The sequence below is a fragment of the Vespula vulgaris genome, chromosome 8 (genome assembly GCF_905475345.1).
Source record: "Vespula vulgaris chromosome 8, iyVesVulg1.1, whole genome shotgun sequence".
Taxonomy (NCBI): domain Eukaryota; kingdom Metazoa; phylum Arthropoda; class Insecta; order Hymenoptera; family Vespidae; genus Vespula; species Vespula vulgaris.
Window position 1 is genome coordinate 7,717,089 of NC_066593.1, and position 19,557 is coordinate 7,736,645.

The 19,557-nt window shown below is 33.3% G+C and overlaps 1 protein-coding gene across 3 annotated transcripts; it reads left to right on the top strand.

Annotated features, from left to right (window-relative positions):
* The first annotated feature begins 260 nt into the window (after nt 1-260).
* On the top strand, nt 261-19,504 carry LOC127065628 (uncharacterized). 3 transcript variants are annotated; one of them, XM_050998238.1, is made up of 6 exons: nt 261-406; nt 1,321-1,851; nt 15,892-15,995; nt 17,499-17,693; nt 18,448-18,653; nt 19,029-19,504. In XM_050998238.1, exons 3-6 carry the CDS (start codon nt 15,902-15,904, stop codon nt 19,185-19,187), a joined length of 654 nt encoding a protein of 217 aa, XP_050854195.1. In that variant the 5' UTR covers nt 261-406; nt 1,321-1,851; nt 15,892-15,901; the 3' UTR covers nt 19,188-19,504. The 3 variants fall into 3 exon arrangements, with proteins under 3 accessions (XP_050854195.1, XP_050854194.1, XP_050854193.1); XM_050998237.1 differs by lacking the exon at nt 261-406 and having other exon boundaries at nt 1,034-1,851; XM_050998236.1 differs by lacking the exons at nt 261-406; nt 1,321-1,851 and adding an exon at nt 15,390-15,469.
* The last annotated feature ends 53 nt before the right edge of the window (nt 19,505-19,557 follow it).

A 19,557-nucleotide genomic window follows, 5' to 3' on the forward strand; every position in this document is an offset into this window, starting at 1 on the left:
TTATTTAGTTATTTATTTTATTTTTTACGCTTTCAGCAACTCGTACATATTGAAATGCACATTTTCCGAAAAATTAATCTCTTAAGTCGAAGCGTGTGAAAATTAAATCGTAAAAATAAATTCTTCGAAATAATAAAATAAAAAATACAGATGTAACATATAATAATTTAAGTCATTCTTGGTTTATCAATCGAATATTATTTTGTCTTTCTTTTCTTTTTTTTTTTTTGAAGAAGAAGAAGAAGAAGAAGAAGAAAAAGAAGAAGAAGAATAATAGAGGAAAATGGAAAGGTCGAAGAAAGAGATCCTTGACGCAGTTGATCTAGATCAAGGATCTTGGATACAAGGATGCTGCTTGGCCGGATGAGATATTCAAGCTCCTCGTTGGTGGATCACGAAACTCAAGGTACGAAAATGGGAAAGCATGATCGCGTTTTCGTACGAAAGAAAGGCGACGTGACGAATGCGATGAGCGTGGACGCGGAGATGAATCTCGAAAAGCGATGCAACAGCATCGAGAGAGCTTCTTCTTGTTCTTTCTTCGGCCATCATAGTGATTGCAGAAGGTTCCTACGTGTACATTAATCAGACGGGACGTGCGCTTTCGTTTTGAGGAATGGAGAAGCGTGAAGAAGATCGTCGAGAGCATGTGGAAACGAAATTGCGATTTTGCTGCTCAACGTGAAAGGTGAAAAGAAAATCGGTAATCGTCTTCGATCGATGATCGTTGAGTAATTGCAAAGTTGTAAAATTCGAATGTATATAACTATGTGTGTTATATACGTAGATATGTCATTTATTTAAAAGCCTATTTCTCTTTAATAATCCGAAATGTCTAATGATAATTCTTCGACATATTCTTTAAATTTTAAAGGTTTGTTTATATTTTTTTTTTCTTACTAACGATCGTGAATACGTATACAAACACACACTGAATAAAGAAAAACATTTTCTTTTTCTTCTTTTCTTCTCTCTTTCTAGCAAGAGAATTAGCACAATTAAATATACATCATATATGTATATATTTACATATAACGATATTTAAAGGTGCGTATACGAAAGAGAACATTGGCATCGACCGGCAATAAAAGACACGAAGTGCGTTCAATACTTACTTCTCAATTAACTCTTTCTTCGTTGCACAACAGAACGTTTCTCGTTTGTTCCACGAAAGCTTCGTTACGGATCTTCTTCTTTTTCTTCCTTTTCTTCTTTTGGTCGTCTCGACAAAAGGAAACGTCGCACAAAATAACGGCCAGCGAATACTCTGAGAAGTTACCTTTCGAGTATTGCCATTTTCATTGTATTAATCCGTTTTAGGTAATTCATTTTCAAAAGATTGCATAAATTGCTGTCTCGAAAGGGTGAAAGGGGAATTCGGAGGTGATCGTCGAAGGGGACCCGTCGACAACGGAATCCTCCGGTTGGCTACCTCTAACATGTGAGCAGTCTAGCGAGTTAAAAAGAGAAAGAAAGAGAGTGAGAGAAGGACAGGTGGGGTTATTTCTCAGGTAGTACACGCACGCGATGCCCCGGACTCGATGCCCAGGTTCGACTTTATGGTGGGGGAAATTTAGGTTACTCGTAGCACCAAGAGAATGTGGGCCGACTATATACTGGCTCATCACGATCCTCCGTCAGTTCATTCCTTCTTTGTATTTCCAATTCGTAAGACCGATCTTCTTCGACCTCTTCCTCAACACTCTCGGCCTCTTTCTGCCAATCGCCGTTGGATTTTTCTCGCGTACGAGAAATACTTCCTGCCTATTTTACTGACCGAGCTTAAAGCGGACAGGAAGAGAAGGAGAAGAAGAAGGAAAAGGTCTTTTTGCTACGAGCTTTTTTTATCCAGTGAGTACGATTTCTATTATCTTATTGTTTTCTTTTCTATGTGTTTATTTTTATTTTTATTTTATTTTATATATATATATATATATATATATATATATTCTTTTTTTAATTTACGCGAATTTTTAAGAAATTAAGGACGATGACGTTATGTTACGTGGTTGGTAGGAAAATTTTGTCAAGGTTCGAATCGATTGTTAATGTCTGAATCTTTTCTCAAGCGTTTGTTTATTGCACATTTGCAAATTTTATAGGATTACGTTATAAGATCGATTTATACGAGAATCTCGTGGTTTAACGTTTGATGTTATTTCTGATTTTTCGTTTCATTAAATTTCAATGTATCTGAGATTTTCATCAGGAAATAGTATACAGTATTATGCACAGATATACGTACGTGTTTTTCGTTGATATATATATATATATATATAGTCCTTGTATTTTTTCTTCTGCACGTATATCATACGTTTATTTTAAGTATATGACGCATTATGACCTTTGATGACTTCCTATTAAAAAAAGAAAAAGATATAAAGGAAAGAAAAGAAAGAAAAAAGAAATTTGCATACACCAAAGTCTATTTAAATATCTAAAAATAAGTTTGGTAGAATATATTTATTTTTTTTTTACAATTTAAATTATACGTTGAATAAGAAAAGAATTAAGAATAGAAAAATATTTAACTGAATTATTTCGACGTTGTTGAAAAGATGTCGATAACTTTACCATTCGTTGATCAGATTCGGAATACATGATGAGATTCTGGTTCTGTATGTAATAATCCGTTCTGAATAAAATGACGTGATATCAAAAGTTTTGCTTTCATATAAAATAGAAACTCTTAAATTTTCCTCAAAATACTAATTACACGATATTTAACTTCGTACACGTGAAAGTAAAACGTTGATATATTTTTGAACAAAATATAGAGAAAGAGAAAGAGAGGACTCTCTCGTGCAATTTAAAATATTAATAATTGTTAATTTATCAAAGGTAAAAAGAAGTTACAGAATGTTTTTGTCTCAGTATATAATATAATTTTGATAAATTTTATAATTGATAAATTTTAACGAGTTTATTATCGTCAAGATTACACATCACGATACTTTATTTTTGATTATCTAGAAAAGTAAAAAAAAAAGTAAAAAAAAAAAAAGTCGAATCGTCAAGAATCTTTTCTGTAGAAAAAAACAGAACTTATATAAATATATTTTACACAGTTTTTCACAGATAAGTTTAATCGATTACTTTCACGTCATACAAATTCGACAGAAATGATCGATATTTTAAATTGCACGATGTAGTGTATCGCATATAGATGTAATTATCGATGAATACACTGACACGTTACATCATCAAGAATTGTTTTCGACTTTGAATAGGTATATAAAAATCTCAGTAAGAGAGATTCGCTGCGAAGACATTCGCTGTATCGTCAATGTCGTCATCATTTACACATGTTTAGCACACTCGCTAAACATATACTTTCTTTAGTTGTAGTATTCGATAGAAAAAAGAATAGGAGAAAAATAACAGAAAAAAATTAAAAAAGAAAAAAAGCAAAAAAAAAAAAAAGAAACGAAAAGCGTTAAAGAAATTTCTCTAATACAAGTAAAAGAACGAGCAAACATGCAACTAACCGTTCATCCTTACGCAAGAAACTTTAGGCTCGTTGAGAACCTATTGCGTATGTATCTTCCTAAGAGAACAAGTACATAATCCATACTTTAATGTTCCTTCTTCGTATACGTATCAACGTATGTACATAGATGCAATAAGTTTGCTTATAGCAACTTTCGAGAGCAAGACTTTTGACCGTACGCCTCTTGGTTTTGCGAAATCAAATGTTTCTCTCGTTTGAGCCTGCTTAACCATAAGCAGCGTATTTATCTCCCTCCTTCTATCCATCTTTCTACATATGTATACTTTCGCGAAAGTAAACTCAATAAATTATATTGATTCTTTATTGCAATTCTCTCCCTTACGAAATAGACATTTACTTTCTTCTATGCGTTCTTTTGAAATCTTTCCAGAAACATTTGGAAATATGTACGTCCATTCAAAATTTTTTCCTTGTTGTTCATTACATTATTTTTATTATTAATTTGATTTTGATTTTTTAATTTTTTTTTTTAATCGATGGAATTCCGTTTGTTAAATTTATAAACCGAATTTTATTTGGTGTTTACGTGTGAACATTTTTTCTCTCTCTTTTTTTTTTTCCATTTTTTTTTAAAGGTGATATCAAATTCAACGCTTTTGATCGATTATTTAGTCCTGATGGAGAATAAATTATTAAAACGCATTTTCGTATTCGATAGCGGCAAACCTTGTTCCATAGAAACGTTCGCAGTAGTATGAAATTACCATCTCTTGGATTAGTAGGGTGTTTCTAATTTATATGCCTCCGACTCTTTTGTTCTCCTCGTCTAATCTGCATACAATGTCAAAAGCTTGTCGTCAAAACAATTAGTCACGCGGTCTGTTGCGAGAGAAGCGCGAACGCTTTCCACACGGCGAGTGCTCATCACCGAAACGATTTGTCTGCGAACGTTCACAAACTCCAACTATCTGAGTGGCGATTAATTAGCTCGAAGAATTAATTAATTTCTCTTTGAGATTAATTAATTTCTTATTTCTAGTAGTGAAATGACGTATAACTAGACGACAGTGACTTTTCATTAAGTTCCTCAACTCAAACGAAATATTAATTTAATATGACTTTTCATTATTTCGTTTATTATTAATATACTTGAAAACAATTTTTATAAATAAACGATTACTTATAAAAATAACAAAAATAATTATTATAATTTTGTAAAAATTATAAACAATTACTATATATATATATATAACAATTATATATAAAAGTATTATACATAAACAATTTTATATATGCGTATATAATTGTTATTGGATACAATTTTCGCCATAAACATTTTTAGTTTAAAAGAGAAAGAATTCAATGTTTATACGCGAATAAGTTTTTAGATAAAAAGTATTTGTTAACTACAAGAGGAATCGTCAAGCGTTGAATCGTCGCTGCTTGTTGTACCGTTGCTTCTATGGTAAAAAACGGACCGGCATCTCGGCGTTTATTCGGAACGCATCCGAGCCATTCTTCTTCGTTGCTCGCGGCAAAAAGTTCGAACCATGAGCTCTTGGTCATCGTTACGCTTCCATTCGCCTTCGGTTACATCGGAATTCGCTTGAAAATTGCTCCCAAATACGCGACCGACTCCTTCATCCGACGAAACACGTTCGTCGTATTAATTAAAAATAGCTAATCTACGTGTAATTATCTTTTAATGATCTCCATTCACCTTTACTTATCTCCTTAGCTGAAATTTTTCTTTTAATAAAATCTTTTTTTTTAATAAGCTATCAGTGAAAGAGATCAGATCATGTCCGTATTTTAATAATAAAATTCTTATTTAAGAGAAAATAAAATCCTTTTTAATTTGATTTATATAATATGATATAATAAATTCTTGAAATATATTATATAAATATAAAACTCCCCTCTCTCTCTCTCTCTCTCTCTCTTTAACGAGATCAATACTTTGGTTTATTTTATAATTTAATTCTTTTTATTTTTCAACCTAGATTACCAGCTAGTTTTAATATTATTTTATTATTAAAAGAACGATCGCATTTATCTATATAAATGATGCGTGAACGAAGAGATGCGTGAAATTGGTGACGATAAAATCAAGAAGGATGTTCGTAAAATGACTTCGCGCGTTAAACGAGTATGCCCTTTTAATCGAGTAGACGAGGAAGCTTCACTTAACTGTGAGTTTGTATACCTATGTTAAGTTCGTTTCAAATCGTTGCGTTGAACCAGGTAAAGTAGTAAGCCGGCCAGCTAACGGTTACACCACTCTTACAGCTACACACACAAGCTTACATACGCAGACCAGGAACGATCGTGGCCGATCTCTCCTTCCGAGAGAGGTGTCTTGTACGGTTATCATTCTCATTCACGTTCGCAGTCACATTCTCATTCCCATTCTCATTGTCATTCTCATTTTCTTAAACGACGAAGACGAGCTCTCGCAAGCTACGAATTCGAGAAGATTTTTTTTATCTTTCTTCCCTTTCTATCTCCCTCATACACCCAAAAAAGAAAAAGAAAAAAAGAAAAAGAAAAAAATTTTCTTTCAAGACGTCAAGTTAAAAGCACGTTAGAAGGATGAATCCAACTGTCCTTTATCGTTTACGATTCATTCCGAGTCCGCGAACGTCCGGTCTCTATCTGAATCCTCGAGAGGTAGAAAGGCGTTCGAACGAGGTCGAAATTAAATGTCGTCGGTCGACCTTGTAAGGTGGGCCATCGAGAGAGACTTCCAATGTTCTAGTTCGCGCTTACTTCGTTCAGAAAGTATGCGGATAGACCCTAATTATCACGTGGATACTAATTATACAAAATGATTTCAATATCTTTATTTTCTCTTAATCTCTTTTTCTTCATCTTCTTCTTCTTCTTCTTCTTCTTCTTCTTCATTTTTTTTTCTTTTTCCTTTTCTTTTCTATCAAAACTCTTAGTTCTTCTTTTTTCCTTTCTTTCTCATTGTTTCTAATTAATTTCACGACGTTTCTATCGGACATATCCGTTCGATTAATTTCAGAACATATCGAGAATTATTCTTCATATTTTTCGTCGGATCGATAGATATTAATTGTCAAAATTACATCGTAAAAGTCGAAATTGTTAAGAAATTTATATGGAATAATATTCGTAACGGTACAAGTTTTAAGATCATTTTTTTCGATTCTTTTGATGAAGAAGAATAAGAAGAGGAGGAGGAGGAGGTGGCCCGGGGCAATGCACGTGTCGTTTCGAGATCCATCGATCTTGAACCGAGAGAGGAGAGATATCTGAACTAATGAGCCGATTCTGGAACAACTTTCCTTTCTATTAATGTAGCGCATCGTTCAACGAACGAAAACAAAGTTTCGATCTTCCTGCTATCTCACGTTTTCGCTAGACTAGACTTCCTCTTCTTTTTACCTCATTGAAAGAGATTTTTCGATCGGTAGAAACTTCGAAGTTACTTTTCTTCGTGTCTTTCTCGTTCTTTTATCGATGTCATCGTGTAAGAAAACGGAATAGAAAAAAAAAAAAGATAAAAACAAAAATCGCACCAACCTTTTCTTCCCTTTCTTAATTTTTTTCTCTCTCTTTTTTTTTCTTCCCCTTTCCTTTCCTTCTTTTCTTTTCTTTTTTCTTCGAACAGCGGAGCTTTAAAATTGAACTTTCGTTCAGGTCCGTTTAAATGCAAATTTTAACTGTAACGAAGACAAGGAGGATGGAAAAAAAAATAAGAAAAAAATGAAAAAAATAAATAAAAAAGAACAATAAAAAAAAAGGAGTTGAAATTATTCAACGGTTTAGAAGTCGTCACCTCGTTCCAGGTCGAAACTTTCCTTTTAAAAGTGTTTCGTGAGTGGTATAAGTTATAATTTTCGTTCTGTAAAGTTTGCGTCGCTTCACCGAACGAGATATCGTTTCTTAACGCTTCACCGATCCTACTTGAATAAGTTGAAGAGTTAGAGTTATTTATCATTTTATTTATTATACATTCATTCTGACAATTACGTCAGAAAAAAATAAAAGATGCTATTTCACGAATATCCATCGAGTGAAGATGAAATTAATAAGAAATCCCTTTGCGTAATCGTCAAAATTATTTCTTTTCTTTCTTTTCATTTTCTTTTTCTGCGAAAAATATTAGAATTTGTTTGCAACCCGAGTAAATTGATTTCACAAAGATAAACTAATCGAAATCCAAGATCTTAACGGAAACGGATGTCCACTCATATAGCTGGTAACGAAAGTTTGTTACAGTATGTATTTTATTTGATCTCGTCGTACTTTCAGGTAATAACGTTGTTGTAACTAGTTTTTCATGACGGTAATCAGGGTGAAGATTTCGTCATAAGTTGAAACGGAAGTCGCGTATTTTTCACGAGTAATATATTTTTCGAATTGTAATTACAAATTGCGTAATTAATCTGCAATCTTTCTTTCCCAATTTAAAAAGTACATTGTTACATGTATACATTCATGCGTTTATTTCATCGTCGATGTGATCAAAATTTGATGGTAAAAGAAAAGGAAGATTTTTCGCGTGTTAATAAAAAAGAAAAGAAAAGAAAAAAAAAAGAAAATAATCATGATAATTACAAGTATGGATCGAATATTTCGAGGAAATCATTTCTGGAATCTTTGTTACTAATAATGAATCTTAACGTTGTGCAAGTATGTACACACACACACTTATATATATATATATATATATAGTAATAACATTCTCAACATCGTTAATTTTTCTAACAAACTTCCCTTTCTAACGCGTCTTAAGCATACGTCTCTATATATTATACTAGATTTTTTTTCCCTTGCGTAATTCTGTCTTATGTAATTCCTGTCATCACTATAGTTATTTCTGATCATTCGTCTTATTATAAGAATCACTGTTATTTAACACCTCTATCTGCACTCTCTTTCTCTTCGTTTTTCTTTCGATTTCTTTATTTTTTTTTTTCTTTTTCTTACTTCTTTTTTTATTATACCATTTTTAAGTAAACGATATTACTCGCTATTTCTTTGAATCTTTTAGCTTACCTTCCCATCCTTATTAAAGTACTCTTTCTTTATATTTTCTTATTCTTTCTTCTTTTCTTTTTTTTTCTTTTTCATCGTTGTATAATCTTGACAAGAGGTCGATCCTACTTATTTTTGCCTTATCCTCCTCGTTATAAAGATAGTAATCATTACCACAGCAAGGATCTTCTAGCTTAATTAACGCGAACAACGAAGAAAGCTAAACCGTTTTGCACGCTCGTTTGAGAGCAAAGGAAAATGGATTCGCGCGTGACGAAACCAAACATTACGTTCTCTCCCAGCTCTTTCGAACTCGTTCGTTGAAGAAAATGTCGTGTAAGAGGATTTAACGCATGTCACGTACGTATGCATATGAAACTCTCTATGATATATGATTAAAGTGGCTCTGCACGGAGGAGAATCGTTGTATCTGTTTGAAAAGAACAAAAAAAGAAAAGAAAAAAAAGAAAGAAAAAAAAACTCACGCTATTGTGCGTGAAAAACGAACGACTTCGAATAGGCTCACGATTAACTCGGTTTGTCGTATAAAAGACACGCTCTTACTATCTCTTTAGTAATGCTTTGAAATAAGAAAGTTTTAATGGTTCGTTCGACGATCGTTATTTTCGTTTCACTAGAGTAGAGGATGAAAGAAATTGAAAGGGAATCGACGTCTGCGAAATTTTCTTTTCTTTCTACTGAAATCCATTTGATATAATATAAGATTGTGCGAGGAGACATTATGACATATAAAAAAAAAAAAAATGATTATCTTCTTACGATAAGATATATCGTAGAAAGCTAAGTTCGAGAGATTTAAACGCGTATCGTTTTATGATCCTTAATGCGAAGTAGATAATGGATACATTTATCTTTCTTTATGGAAGATACGAATTTATGGTAATAATAATATTTTCAAACAAGATCGTAGGATCGATCGTTCGATGAATTACAATTTCGACATTTTTTTTCTTAACAAAAAAAAAAAAAGCAAGGAAAAGAAAAAGAGAAAAGGACAATTGAAATCGTATCGAACTTACCGAACGAATTTAAGATCGCGATCACGAGCATCGTTCTCTTTGTTTTCTAATCAAATTCGACGATAGGACGAAATTTAGTATTTGAAAGTTGTTGGACGAGAGCGAAAGACTTCGATGACTTTGGAGAAAGGCTCGAGAAAGGACATTGAAATTTCTAGCCGAGGATCGTGATCTACGCGCTAAAATAGTATCTATACTCTGTTAAATCGGTCGTCGTCGAGACGGCCAGAGTCGTCGATCCTAATCTCTCAATGGTAGTACGTCGCTTTGGAAAGGCAAGAAAGGCTCATCGAAGATTCAAAGGAGTCAGGAGAGAAAGGCTCGATAGAACATTTGCCAAGAATCTTTTACTAGTGTCTTTCCTCTAAGACGATCGGTTCTACCTTCTCTTCGTTTCTTCCTAGTCTCACAGCTAAACTTCTAAACTCGAACGTCAACAACGACGAGTTTTACTGTCGGACGCTCACCTAAGGCCGGTAAACTCGACTCGCACGGTCTTCGTGACACTCGTCGTATCACGAACGGTTTAGAAAGTCTCGTCCTCTCGTTCTCTCGTCACCTCGGATATATCCATCTAGGATACCTATATATATATATATATGTATACCTATATATACCATGTATGTATAGAAAGGTACCGATTATGTTATTGCATTCGAGTTCGAGGAAAGTCACGGATTTCTGCAGCATCGTTGAAGCGAGAGGTAAAGAAAGAAAGAGAGAGAGAGAGAGAGAGAAAAAGAGAGAAATAATAAAGGATAAAATATAGAAAATTGTGCTAAAAAAAATTGACATTTTTCGATTCATCAATCACATATAAATTAGGATTAAATACAAATATCTAACGTGTACTGAATTATCTAAGTTTATAAGCGCTAGTATACATTTATTGCATTTTTTAATTTATCTCCTTTTCTTTCTTTTTGTCTTTTTCTTTTTTTTCTTCAAGTTAGACGATTTATTTGTTAAATTTTCGAAGGGAAAGATGAAATATCTTTTCAATTAACGAATTTATGATTGAAAAAGCGATGACAACGTTTACAAAATCTGAAGATTAACATTAGTATTAAAGGGTAAAAGACGTGCGAGTTTCAGATGACAGGAGCTTCAGATAGTCGTCGATAAGTCAAGAAGATACGATGATGGATCGTCGAGTTCGATCTTTCGAGGAGATGTCGTTTCCTTCGAATTTTTCATAACGTGCGACACCGGGTTACAGCGATCGGTGAATTTCCTTTTTCGGTTGGAACGTACAGCACAAAGTTACGATAAAACAGTGCGAGTTTGCCCGTATATGTACCGCCCACCTCCCTCCCTCCCACACTCTCCCTTTTTCCTCTACGATATATGTACATATCCCTATGTAGGTACGTGTACAAGTACTTACGCCTTCCGCGATTACATGAGTCTGTTATGTTCCCGTCAACTTTTCGAAGAGAGTTAGTTTCTCTTCTATCGAGTTCGACACTTCGTTCGATTTGTTCTTATAACGGCTTTCCTAGAAATTCATTTCTTTCTTTTCTTTTTTTATCTTATCTTCTTTCTCGTTCTTTCTTTCTTTCTTTTTATATATCATCTAATTTAAGCTCCAAAGAAAATAAATTACGCGATAATTTTTCGTAATACCGTTTGGAACGAATAAAGAAATTATTTTCTCACCTTCTTCTTCTACATCTTGTTAAGGATTTTTCAAAAGATGTGATTAAGCAATGCGATAAAAAATTACTCGTACGAATTTAATCATTTACAATCGTACGTATAACGAATTAAAAAAAAAAAAAAATTGAAAATGAAGAAGTAACGAGTACCTCGATCGTTCGAACTTTTCGATTGAATTCAAATTACGATTCGTAAGTGAGAAAGTTTGATTATATTAATCTAAATTCGAACGACATTGGAATAAATTTGTTTTGCTGGAAGATATTGGAAACGTATTTGGTCATCGGGTCACTAGGACCCATCTGTTTCTTTCTTTTTCTCTCTTTCTCTTTACGTAGACATTTTGAATGTATGCGTGATTAACGAGAACACATACACGCATACACATACACATCATTAACGAGTAATCTTTTCCTGACCACGGACGTGCTACCATCAACGCGTTTTGCATTGAATAAACTTGAAACGACTACGAGACGTACGCATCGCATGCATACCACGTTTTGTATGTTCGTGTACGTATTCGTGAAAGAAAAGAAAAGAAAAAAAGAAAAGGAAAAAAGAGAAGGAAAACTCTCACCTTATTCGTGCGACAGTTCGTCGCGCGTTTTAGAAGCTTTAATTTCCGTACGAATAAATTCGATCGAATTACGAGACGAAAATTCGAACGAACGACGATGAGATTTTCCATTGAGATTTCTGACGTTATCGGATAAATTGAAAAAAGAGGAGAAAAAAAAAAGAAAATGCGACAGTAATCTTCGATTTAATTGAAAATCCTTGTTTTTTAACGATACGTAAATACTACTTAATATTTAATTTCACGTTAATTAATGATTTATTGAATAATCATTAATTAATATTAATTTATTTGATTCGTTAATTAATTAATATTATTTTTTGTTTTTGAATATCGATTAAAACTAAACAATATATTACACCTTATGAAATTTATTATATTAAAACCATCGCAAGTGCAATAAGGTGAACTTAAACGATAAGAAGTAGGTGAACGATAAAAGTATATTATATATAATGTTCCATAACGGTATATTCAACTAATACCATACGTGCCTTGCTTTCAAGAGTTACGAATTATATATCAATAGAACACCGCCACCATTCATTGAGAAAGAGAGAAAGAGAAAGAGAGTTTATATCGTTTGTTTTTTCTCTTAGCAAACAAAACATCGTTTGAAGATTTTCTACTATTTCTTGAAGATATTTTACGATTTATAGAGTTTACTTTTGTTGTGATTTTCACGATCAAAAACACGAAATGGTGAAGAGAGTTGCTCGTGAAAATTCTCTCTCTTTCTCTCTCTCTCTCTCTCTCTCTCTCTTTCAAACATTCGAGTCAATCTCACACGTCGTTGAAACTCCAGCATCCAATCTTCGATTGTCTCTTTCTCTCTTTCTCTCTCTGTCTCTGTCTCTCTCTCTCTCTCTCTCTCTCTCTTTCTCTTTCTCTTTCTCTTTCCGTCTCTCTCTGTCTCTCTCTTTCGAAGTGAATGCATCGTGAGAAAATAGCGAAAGATAAGCGCGAGTGAATTGAAGAGTTGTATCGGCTCGCAACACTCATGGAGAAAGCACGAGTACCGAGCATCGTACCATGATTAAAAGCAGCCAGAGAAAGAGATATATAAGGAAAGAAGGAAACAGAAAGAGGAGAGAAAGAGAGAGAGAGAGAGAACGAAGTACGTAGTTAATGAGACAAACCATCTAGTATCTCGCTCTTTCCTACCTAGAGTATTATAAAAGCGTGCGGATCGTTGAATGCGTGGGAGTTTTCAACCTGGTATATATCTTCCTCTTCGTTTTCTCGTATTTCCTTGTCTAATACGAATAACCAGCATTTTTCATCAATCGATTGATGAGAAAATCAAATTTTCCCATAACAATATTTCAACTTATCATTTCTTTTTTTTTTTTTTTATTAAGTCGAGATCAATGTCCGGATATATATTTACATACATACATACATATATGTATATATATATATATATATATGGCTATCCTATACGTAATAAAATAAAAGAAATGAAAGAGAGAAAAAGTGAAAATTTCGACGACGATTTTATATAGTCAAGATTTCAATGACTATTATAATAGTTAAGCCGAAAGAGATTGATGAAGTTGTTGTTGGTCTCGAACGAAATTTTTGTAGACTACAAAAAGTTCCATGGCTTATGTTAGTATCATTTTTGCGAAGAGGGGAAAGAAAAGTCGTTTCTTACGGTTCTTTAACCATAAGATATATGAGAATCCTTTTTAAAGAGTATATAGAGTACGAACGTAATACAACGCTCGATTTAATCACCAATTGTTTATGACTTACTGTTATTAAGCGAACACGTTTATGCTATATAGGGTATACTTGTTATGGTATTCATCGCTAGAAAGATCTCGATTTAATAGAATAATGATTAATGATCTTGGATTAATGAATCTTAGCGAAGTTCTTAATATCACAAGGATACTTTACAAACGCATAACGAACTTAATTTATTTTTATTATCTTGAAAATAATTGATTTATGATAGTAATAATTAATGACATAATACGGACATATTGCATATAATTATATAAAATATAGAAATATTTATGAATAATTTTAACAAAGTTAGGATAGTAAGAAAATTTGATACGTTTGCGGCGTGTTAACTAACGATACTGAAAAGAATTTCATTTTTATGATGTTCTTACACGCAATTTAATGTTTCGACGCTGAGGTTAATGTACCTTTGCCTTTCAGACTGGTTTACGAGTACCGAGAACATAAGGATACGGACGTACGTGATCATTTGAACCTGACATTTACGGTAACCGACGTGAGAGTGATCAGGCAGTACTTCGTGATTATTTCGAAATCCAAACTCCAACTTCCTTACGGTCACGTTCATCCTATAATTTGCGAGTTTAAGATACTACATTTACGATTTTATGAACCGCATGATAAATCTGATGATGAATACCAAGAAATATGACAAATATACAAAACTTATGAACCGCAAGAAAAAGACCTTACCGAACCGCATAATAAATCTGACGAATATCAAGAAATATGATAAATATATCCAAGTTATGAACAGGTAGAAATGAGACGTTATATATGACGTCATGGTAAATCCGACGAAAGTAAAGAAATATGATAAATATATCAAAGTTTATTAACGTCAATCATACAGTTTTTCTTTTTTTCTTTTGAAAATGATACTAATGATAACAGTCTAAATAACGTAGTAGTTATAAAGAAACGTAATAGCAAATGTTTGTCAAATGATTTTCAAAATATCGATAGATAGTAGTTTATATAGTAGAAATATTTTTATAACATTCGTTCAATTTCACTTTGGATCGAAGTAAATAAGAAAATGTAAAGGAAGAAACGGGGAATCCGAATGATTATATAGAGGAATCTTAGGAGCCATGAACGATCGAACTATACGTTGAAGATTCGCTATAAACCGAATGATAGCGACTCGTAGAAAGTCGTTCTCGGTTCTTCACCAATGAAAGTTATTAGTAAAACGATCGGAGACTATCTCGATCCGTACGATGCGTGAAATCGATCCTTGATCATCCAGCTTCTTTTTCTTCTTCCTCATCTTCTTCTTTTTCTACTATTTTTCTTCTTTTTACCCTCGGGCTCTACTTTCGTCATTACCCGACAGAATTATATTTCGAGTCACGCGTTCTCTTCCTCGATCGAGATTGGAATTGTATCGGTCTTGTCCGTGTAAACCATTGGAATAAAAATCTCGAAAAATTGAGAGCGAAGAAACAGAGATTGAAAATTTAATTAAACATCTTTTTAAAAACATTCAATTACATATCTACATACGTTTATATACATATACGTATATAAATCAAAAGACGACAGAATCATTTTTCTTTTCGATCGACTATAGTTAGACTCATTATCAACATAAAATTAGTTTTGAAACGTCATAAATTTGTTAATTTGTTAATAATATATCTGATCGATAAGTACATGAGATCATCCGATACTTTTTATATCTTAGAATTATAAACTTCTGTCGTCTGATCGAATGTTTTAAAAATATTGCTTAACATTTCATTCGATGGAATATTTTTATCAGCATTCCTACGATATCTTTTCTTCTTCTTCTTCTTCTTCTTCTTCTTCTTCTTCTTTTTATGTATATCTCACTAAAGTTGCAAAAACGTCGAAAAACTATTTACTTGATTGAAACTGAATTGGAAATCGGCGAAATTAAGATTCGATGCTGCAATCGAGAGTACGTTCGGATGGAATTTCTATCTTTAATGGAATTCGAGACCAAAACCGGTGAGATTACGAAAGATGGTAGCCTGTTATCGATATGACGTAACGGAGATCCATCGATGTATTATAATTTTTTTTCTTTTTTCTTTTTCTCTTCTTATACCATCCTTACTTTTATTATAAGTATCCATCGTCGTTTCATAATGTAATAGTTCTTGAATGAATAAATTTTTGAATTGGTGAATTTAACGATTACATACAGTATTGCATGAGAAGATCACAATGTTCTTAAAATTCATAATCTAAGTTATAACTCGAGCAAAAGTAATACGAAATTTTATCCAACTAAGAATAAATTCAATTCAAAGATTTCCCGACATTTATTTTAAATTTGACGAGGTAATTTATCTTTGAACAAAATAAAAGCCAAAAATTTTATATCATACTAGAAATGTACGTTTTTTTTTTTTCTTTTTTTATTCAAGGTTTAGGAGTATGAGGATCACCATCTGCTTGCTGTTCCTCGGCTTAATCGCCGTGAACGCCCAACGTCGATTGTCCTTACCGGATCCACGAAGTTGTGCGAATCGTGAGTATGCTATATAAAATTTTATAATGGATTTTCGAGAGGACGAAAAGAGAAGAAAAGAAGAGAAAAGAAAAGCGAAAATAAAAGAGACAAAAAGAGAACTTTCATTTCAGATGAATGGACTATAAATGATAACTATGCTATAATATGATATAATTAAAAATATTTTATTAATGTTTTAGAGATCATCATTATATTCGTTCGGTTAATGATTAATTATAAAAAAAAGGCGATGATGAATAGAAAGTAACGTTCCGATCGATTACAACGGTTCGATACGGCAATGATATCTGACAATCTTCACGACCTAGATCTCGCTTGATTTGAGACAAAAAAAAAGAAAAAAAAAAAAGAAACTTTCGCGAGTTTAAAAGAAACATTTTCGAAGGAAGAAAAACATGAGAGTCTGTGATTTAGAACGGAGGTTCTTAAACGACGGTAGTCACGAAAGTACCCATCTATAATTACGATTTAAGTATGCGTCGCGTTTCCCGGCTGTAATAATATTTCATTCGAGTTTGAGCACTTTATTGTAGTTAAGTTAAATGTTTTGTGCGACAACTAAAGAGACGTAGTTAACCCTAACCAACTGACCGTGGCTAATCGTAGGGATTTTGTTGCAGTCGTTGGCTCTTTCTCTCTTTCTCTCTCTTTCTCTCTATACACATATATACACAAATATATATATATATATATATATATATATATATATATATATAGGTATATAGGTATGTGTATATATATATATATATATATATATATATATATATATATATATATATACATACACACGCATTTCTTTCTCTTCCTTTTCCTCTTTCCTTGTCTTTCTTTCTTTCAATTTCTTTTCCACTCTCAAAGGATATATTTTATTACGTGAGAAAGAGGACGAACTATTGGTAGAATAGATAAAAATCAAACGTCCATGTAAATATCTATGTCGGCAATTTTTACACCTCTTTCTTTTTTATTTTTTCTCTTCTAATCGATATAAATTCGTTCATTATTGATTCGTTCTATATTATGATAGATCGCTAAATTATTATCCACTCATATTACTTCATCGTAACCTATTGAACTCTTTCGTTACTCGAGCGTATAGTAAGTATACTCCGACAAGAAAACAGAAATCGTTGATTGACGGATATGGCAATCAAGAGTTTCAACGAGATGTCTCGTCCTTCTCCGCTTTCCTAATCAAACAAATCCAACGCCTTTTATTGATCATTAATGCGGTCGACTCAAGACAGAGATGGTAGTACAACGAATTCACGTTTTCGATGAAAACGGAATTAATGATCGTATTACGAAATATATAGGAACTCCAAAGATCTATACGATGCAGATCGTCGATATTTAACAAAAAGTAAATAAATAAAGAAAGAAAGAAAGAAAGGAAAAAAAGAAAAGAGAAAAAAAAGAAACAGATCGAAAAGGAACATATCGATTATTGTATTTAAGAAAACAATGGCAGTATCGTGTAATTATTATCTCGATTCGCAGGCGTTCGTCACGCGAGTTACAGGGACGCAAGGGGTGTCACTCATTCGTACTTCTTCAGTTGGGAACATTTGCCAACTAGAAGCCTCGAGGTGGACTGGCTTGACGCTCGTAACATTTGCCGTCGTCATTGCATGGATGCGGTATCTCTCGAGACGCCACAAGAGAATGAATTCATCAAGCAGAGAGTAGCCAGAGGTAAACTTACGTGAACGTTGAGTAACGCATGGTTCGTATCCATCGGATACGTTCTCGTTTAAACGTATTTTAACAGACAGATCTCAGCTTTCGTAGATAAGATTTCATTCTCGATAGTAAATCTTCTCGCTATTCTCTAAACTATAATTTTCCACGAATTATATTGTTAGAAAAAGAAAAAAGAAAAGAGGAAAAAAGAATTTCTTTCGTACAAACGAACGCATTCGTAGGATACGTCTAATTAAATTAATCTTCTCGAGTCGAGAAAGATAATATTCCTCTTGCGAGATAAATTTCAAGTACGTATTTCGTAAGTCACGTAACATACTCGTTTTTATCGAAATACTCAGCCGCCCACTTTCACCGAAGTCGTGAAAAAATGAAATTAAGCGAACGAAAAATGATCTCGCGTGTACGGGTACTTGTCATGTATCATAAATGAATAATCCTTTTGTTTAATTTAAATCGAACGCGTGGAGATAAAACAAGAAAGAAAAAAAAGAAAAGAAAAACGAAGGAAATATTATAAAATTGGATAAAGATATCCCTTTAAGATGGTTTACACTTTAATCGTCATTCGGCATTACACGCATTTGTTGTTTCGAAGATTTCTTAACGTAATGTAAACGATCGTAAGTGGAAAATCATATGACAGATTTGGATTCATGCGAGAACATTGAAATTAGATTTTCGAAGCGAGAATCGAATAATTCCGAATCAAGGGAAATATTATTTAACGCGATTCCGTCGTCAGGAAACGTGAGGTACATCTGGACTTCTGGACGTAAATGTAATTTTAACGGTTGCGACCGTCCCGATCTTCAACCGCAAAATGTCAACGGATGGTTCTGGTCCGGATCCGGTGCTAAAATCGGACCGACCAGCCAACGTAATTCTGGGGATTGGAGCCATACTGGTGGATACGGTCAGCCACAGCCAGACAACCGCGAGGCTGCTCAGGTATTGCGGTCTTTTCCATTCTCTCTTTACTTTCCCTTCGATTTCGTTCGTCCTATTCGCGTTCGATTTTCTCATCTTCACTTATCCGATTCTATTTGATTGAAACTTCTTATAGACAGACCTTTCTCTTTTCCATTCTATCTTTCTTACGATCTATCGTAGATCGTATTTCATATAGGAAGTATCCTCTGATTTTTATCATACTGATCAATTTCAACATGACACGACTTCATTCGTGTCCCTAAAGAAGAAAAAGAGAGAAAGAAGTAAGAAAGAAAGAATGAATGAAAGAAAGAAAATAACGAAGAGAGACTTAGAAAGACCAAGAAAGACTTATCCCTTGAAAGATCTTGATTTTAACATTTATCATCACAGGGTAACGATGAATCCTGCCTGTCTATTCTCAACAACTTCTACAACGACGGCATTAAATGGCACGACGTTGCCTGTCATCACGTAAAGCCATTCGTTTGCGAGGACAGCGACGAGCTCCTGAATTTCGTCGCCTCTCGAAACCCTGGAATCCGTTTGTAAAGGTGTAAACGCATTCAACGAGAGACAACCCAGACGAGATCCCACAACGGACGATAGACGCGATAATTAAGATGATGTCATTTCGCGGTTACTCCATATTGCCGTTTATTTATGATTTACTAACCGATAATTTTTTACTACGAAATTTGAGACTTTTTTAATTTTGTGTGATACGTCGAGAGAAAAAGAACAAAAAAAAGATTATTGAACGATTAGTAGAGCACATACACGAAGTAAGGTGACGTAAAAATATTATATGTATGTCATCATTTTGTACCTTCTCTTTTTTCTTACATAAATATATATATATATATATACATATAGTTTATAATGCATCCTTCGATTTGTATCACATTATGAAAGGAAGTTC

Coding starts and splice junctions, on each gene's coding strand:
- LOC127065628 (XM_050998236.1), top strand. CDS start 15,405: ATGCTGCAATCGAGAGTACGTTCGGATGGAATTTCTATCTTTAATGGA. Junction 15,470..15,891: donor GGAATTCGAGACCAAAACCG/GTGAGATTACGA, acceptor TTTTTATTCAAG/GTTTAGGAGTATGAGGATCA. Junction 15,996..17,498: donor TCCACGAAGTTGTGCGAATC/GTGAGTATGCTA, acceptor CTCGATTCGCAG/GCGTTCGTCACGCGAGTTAC.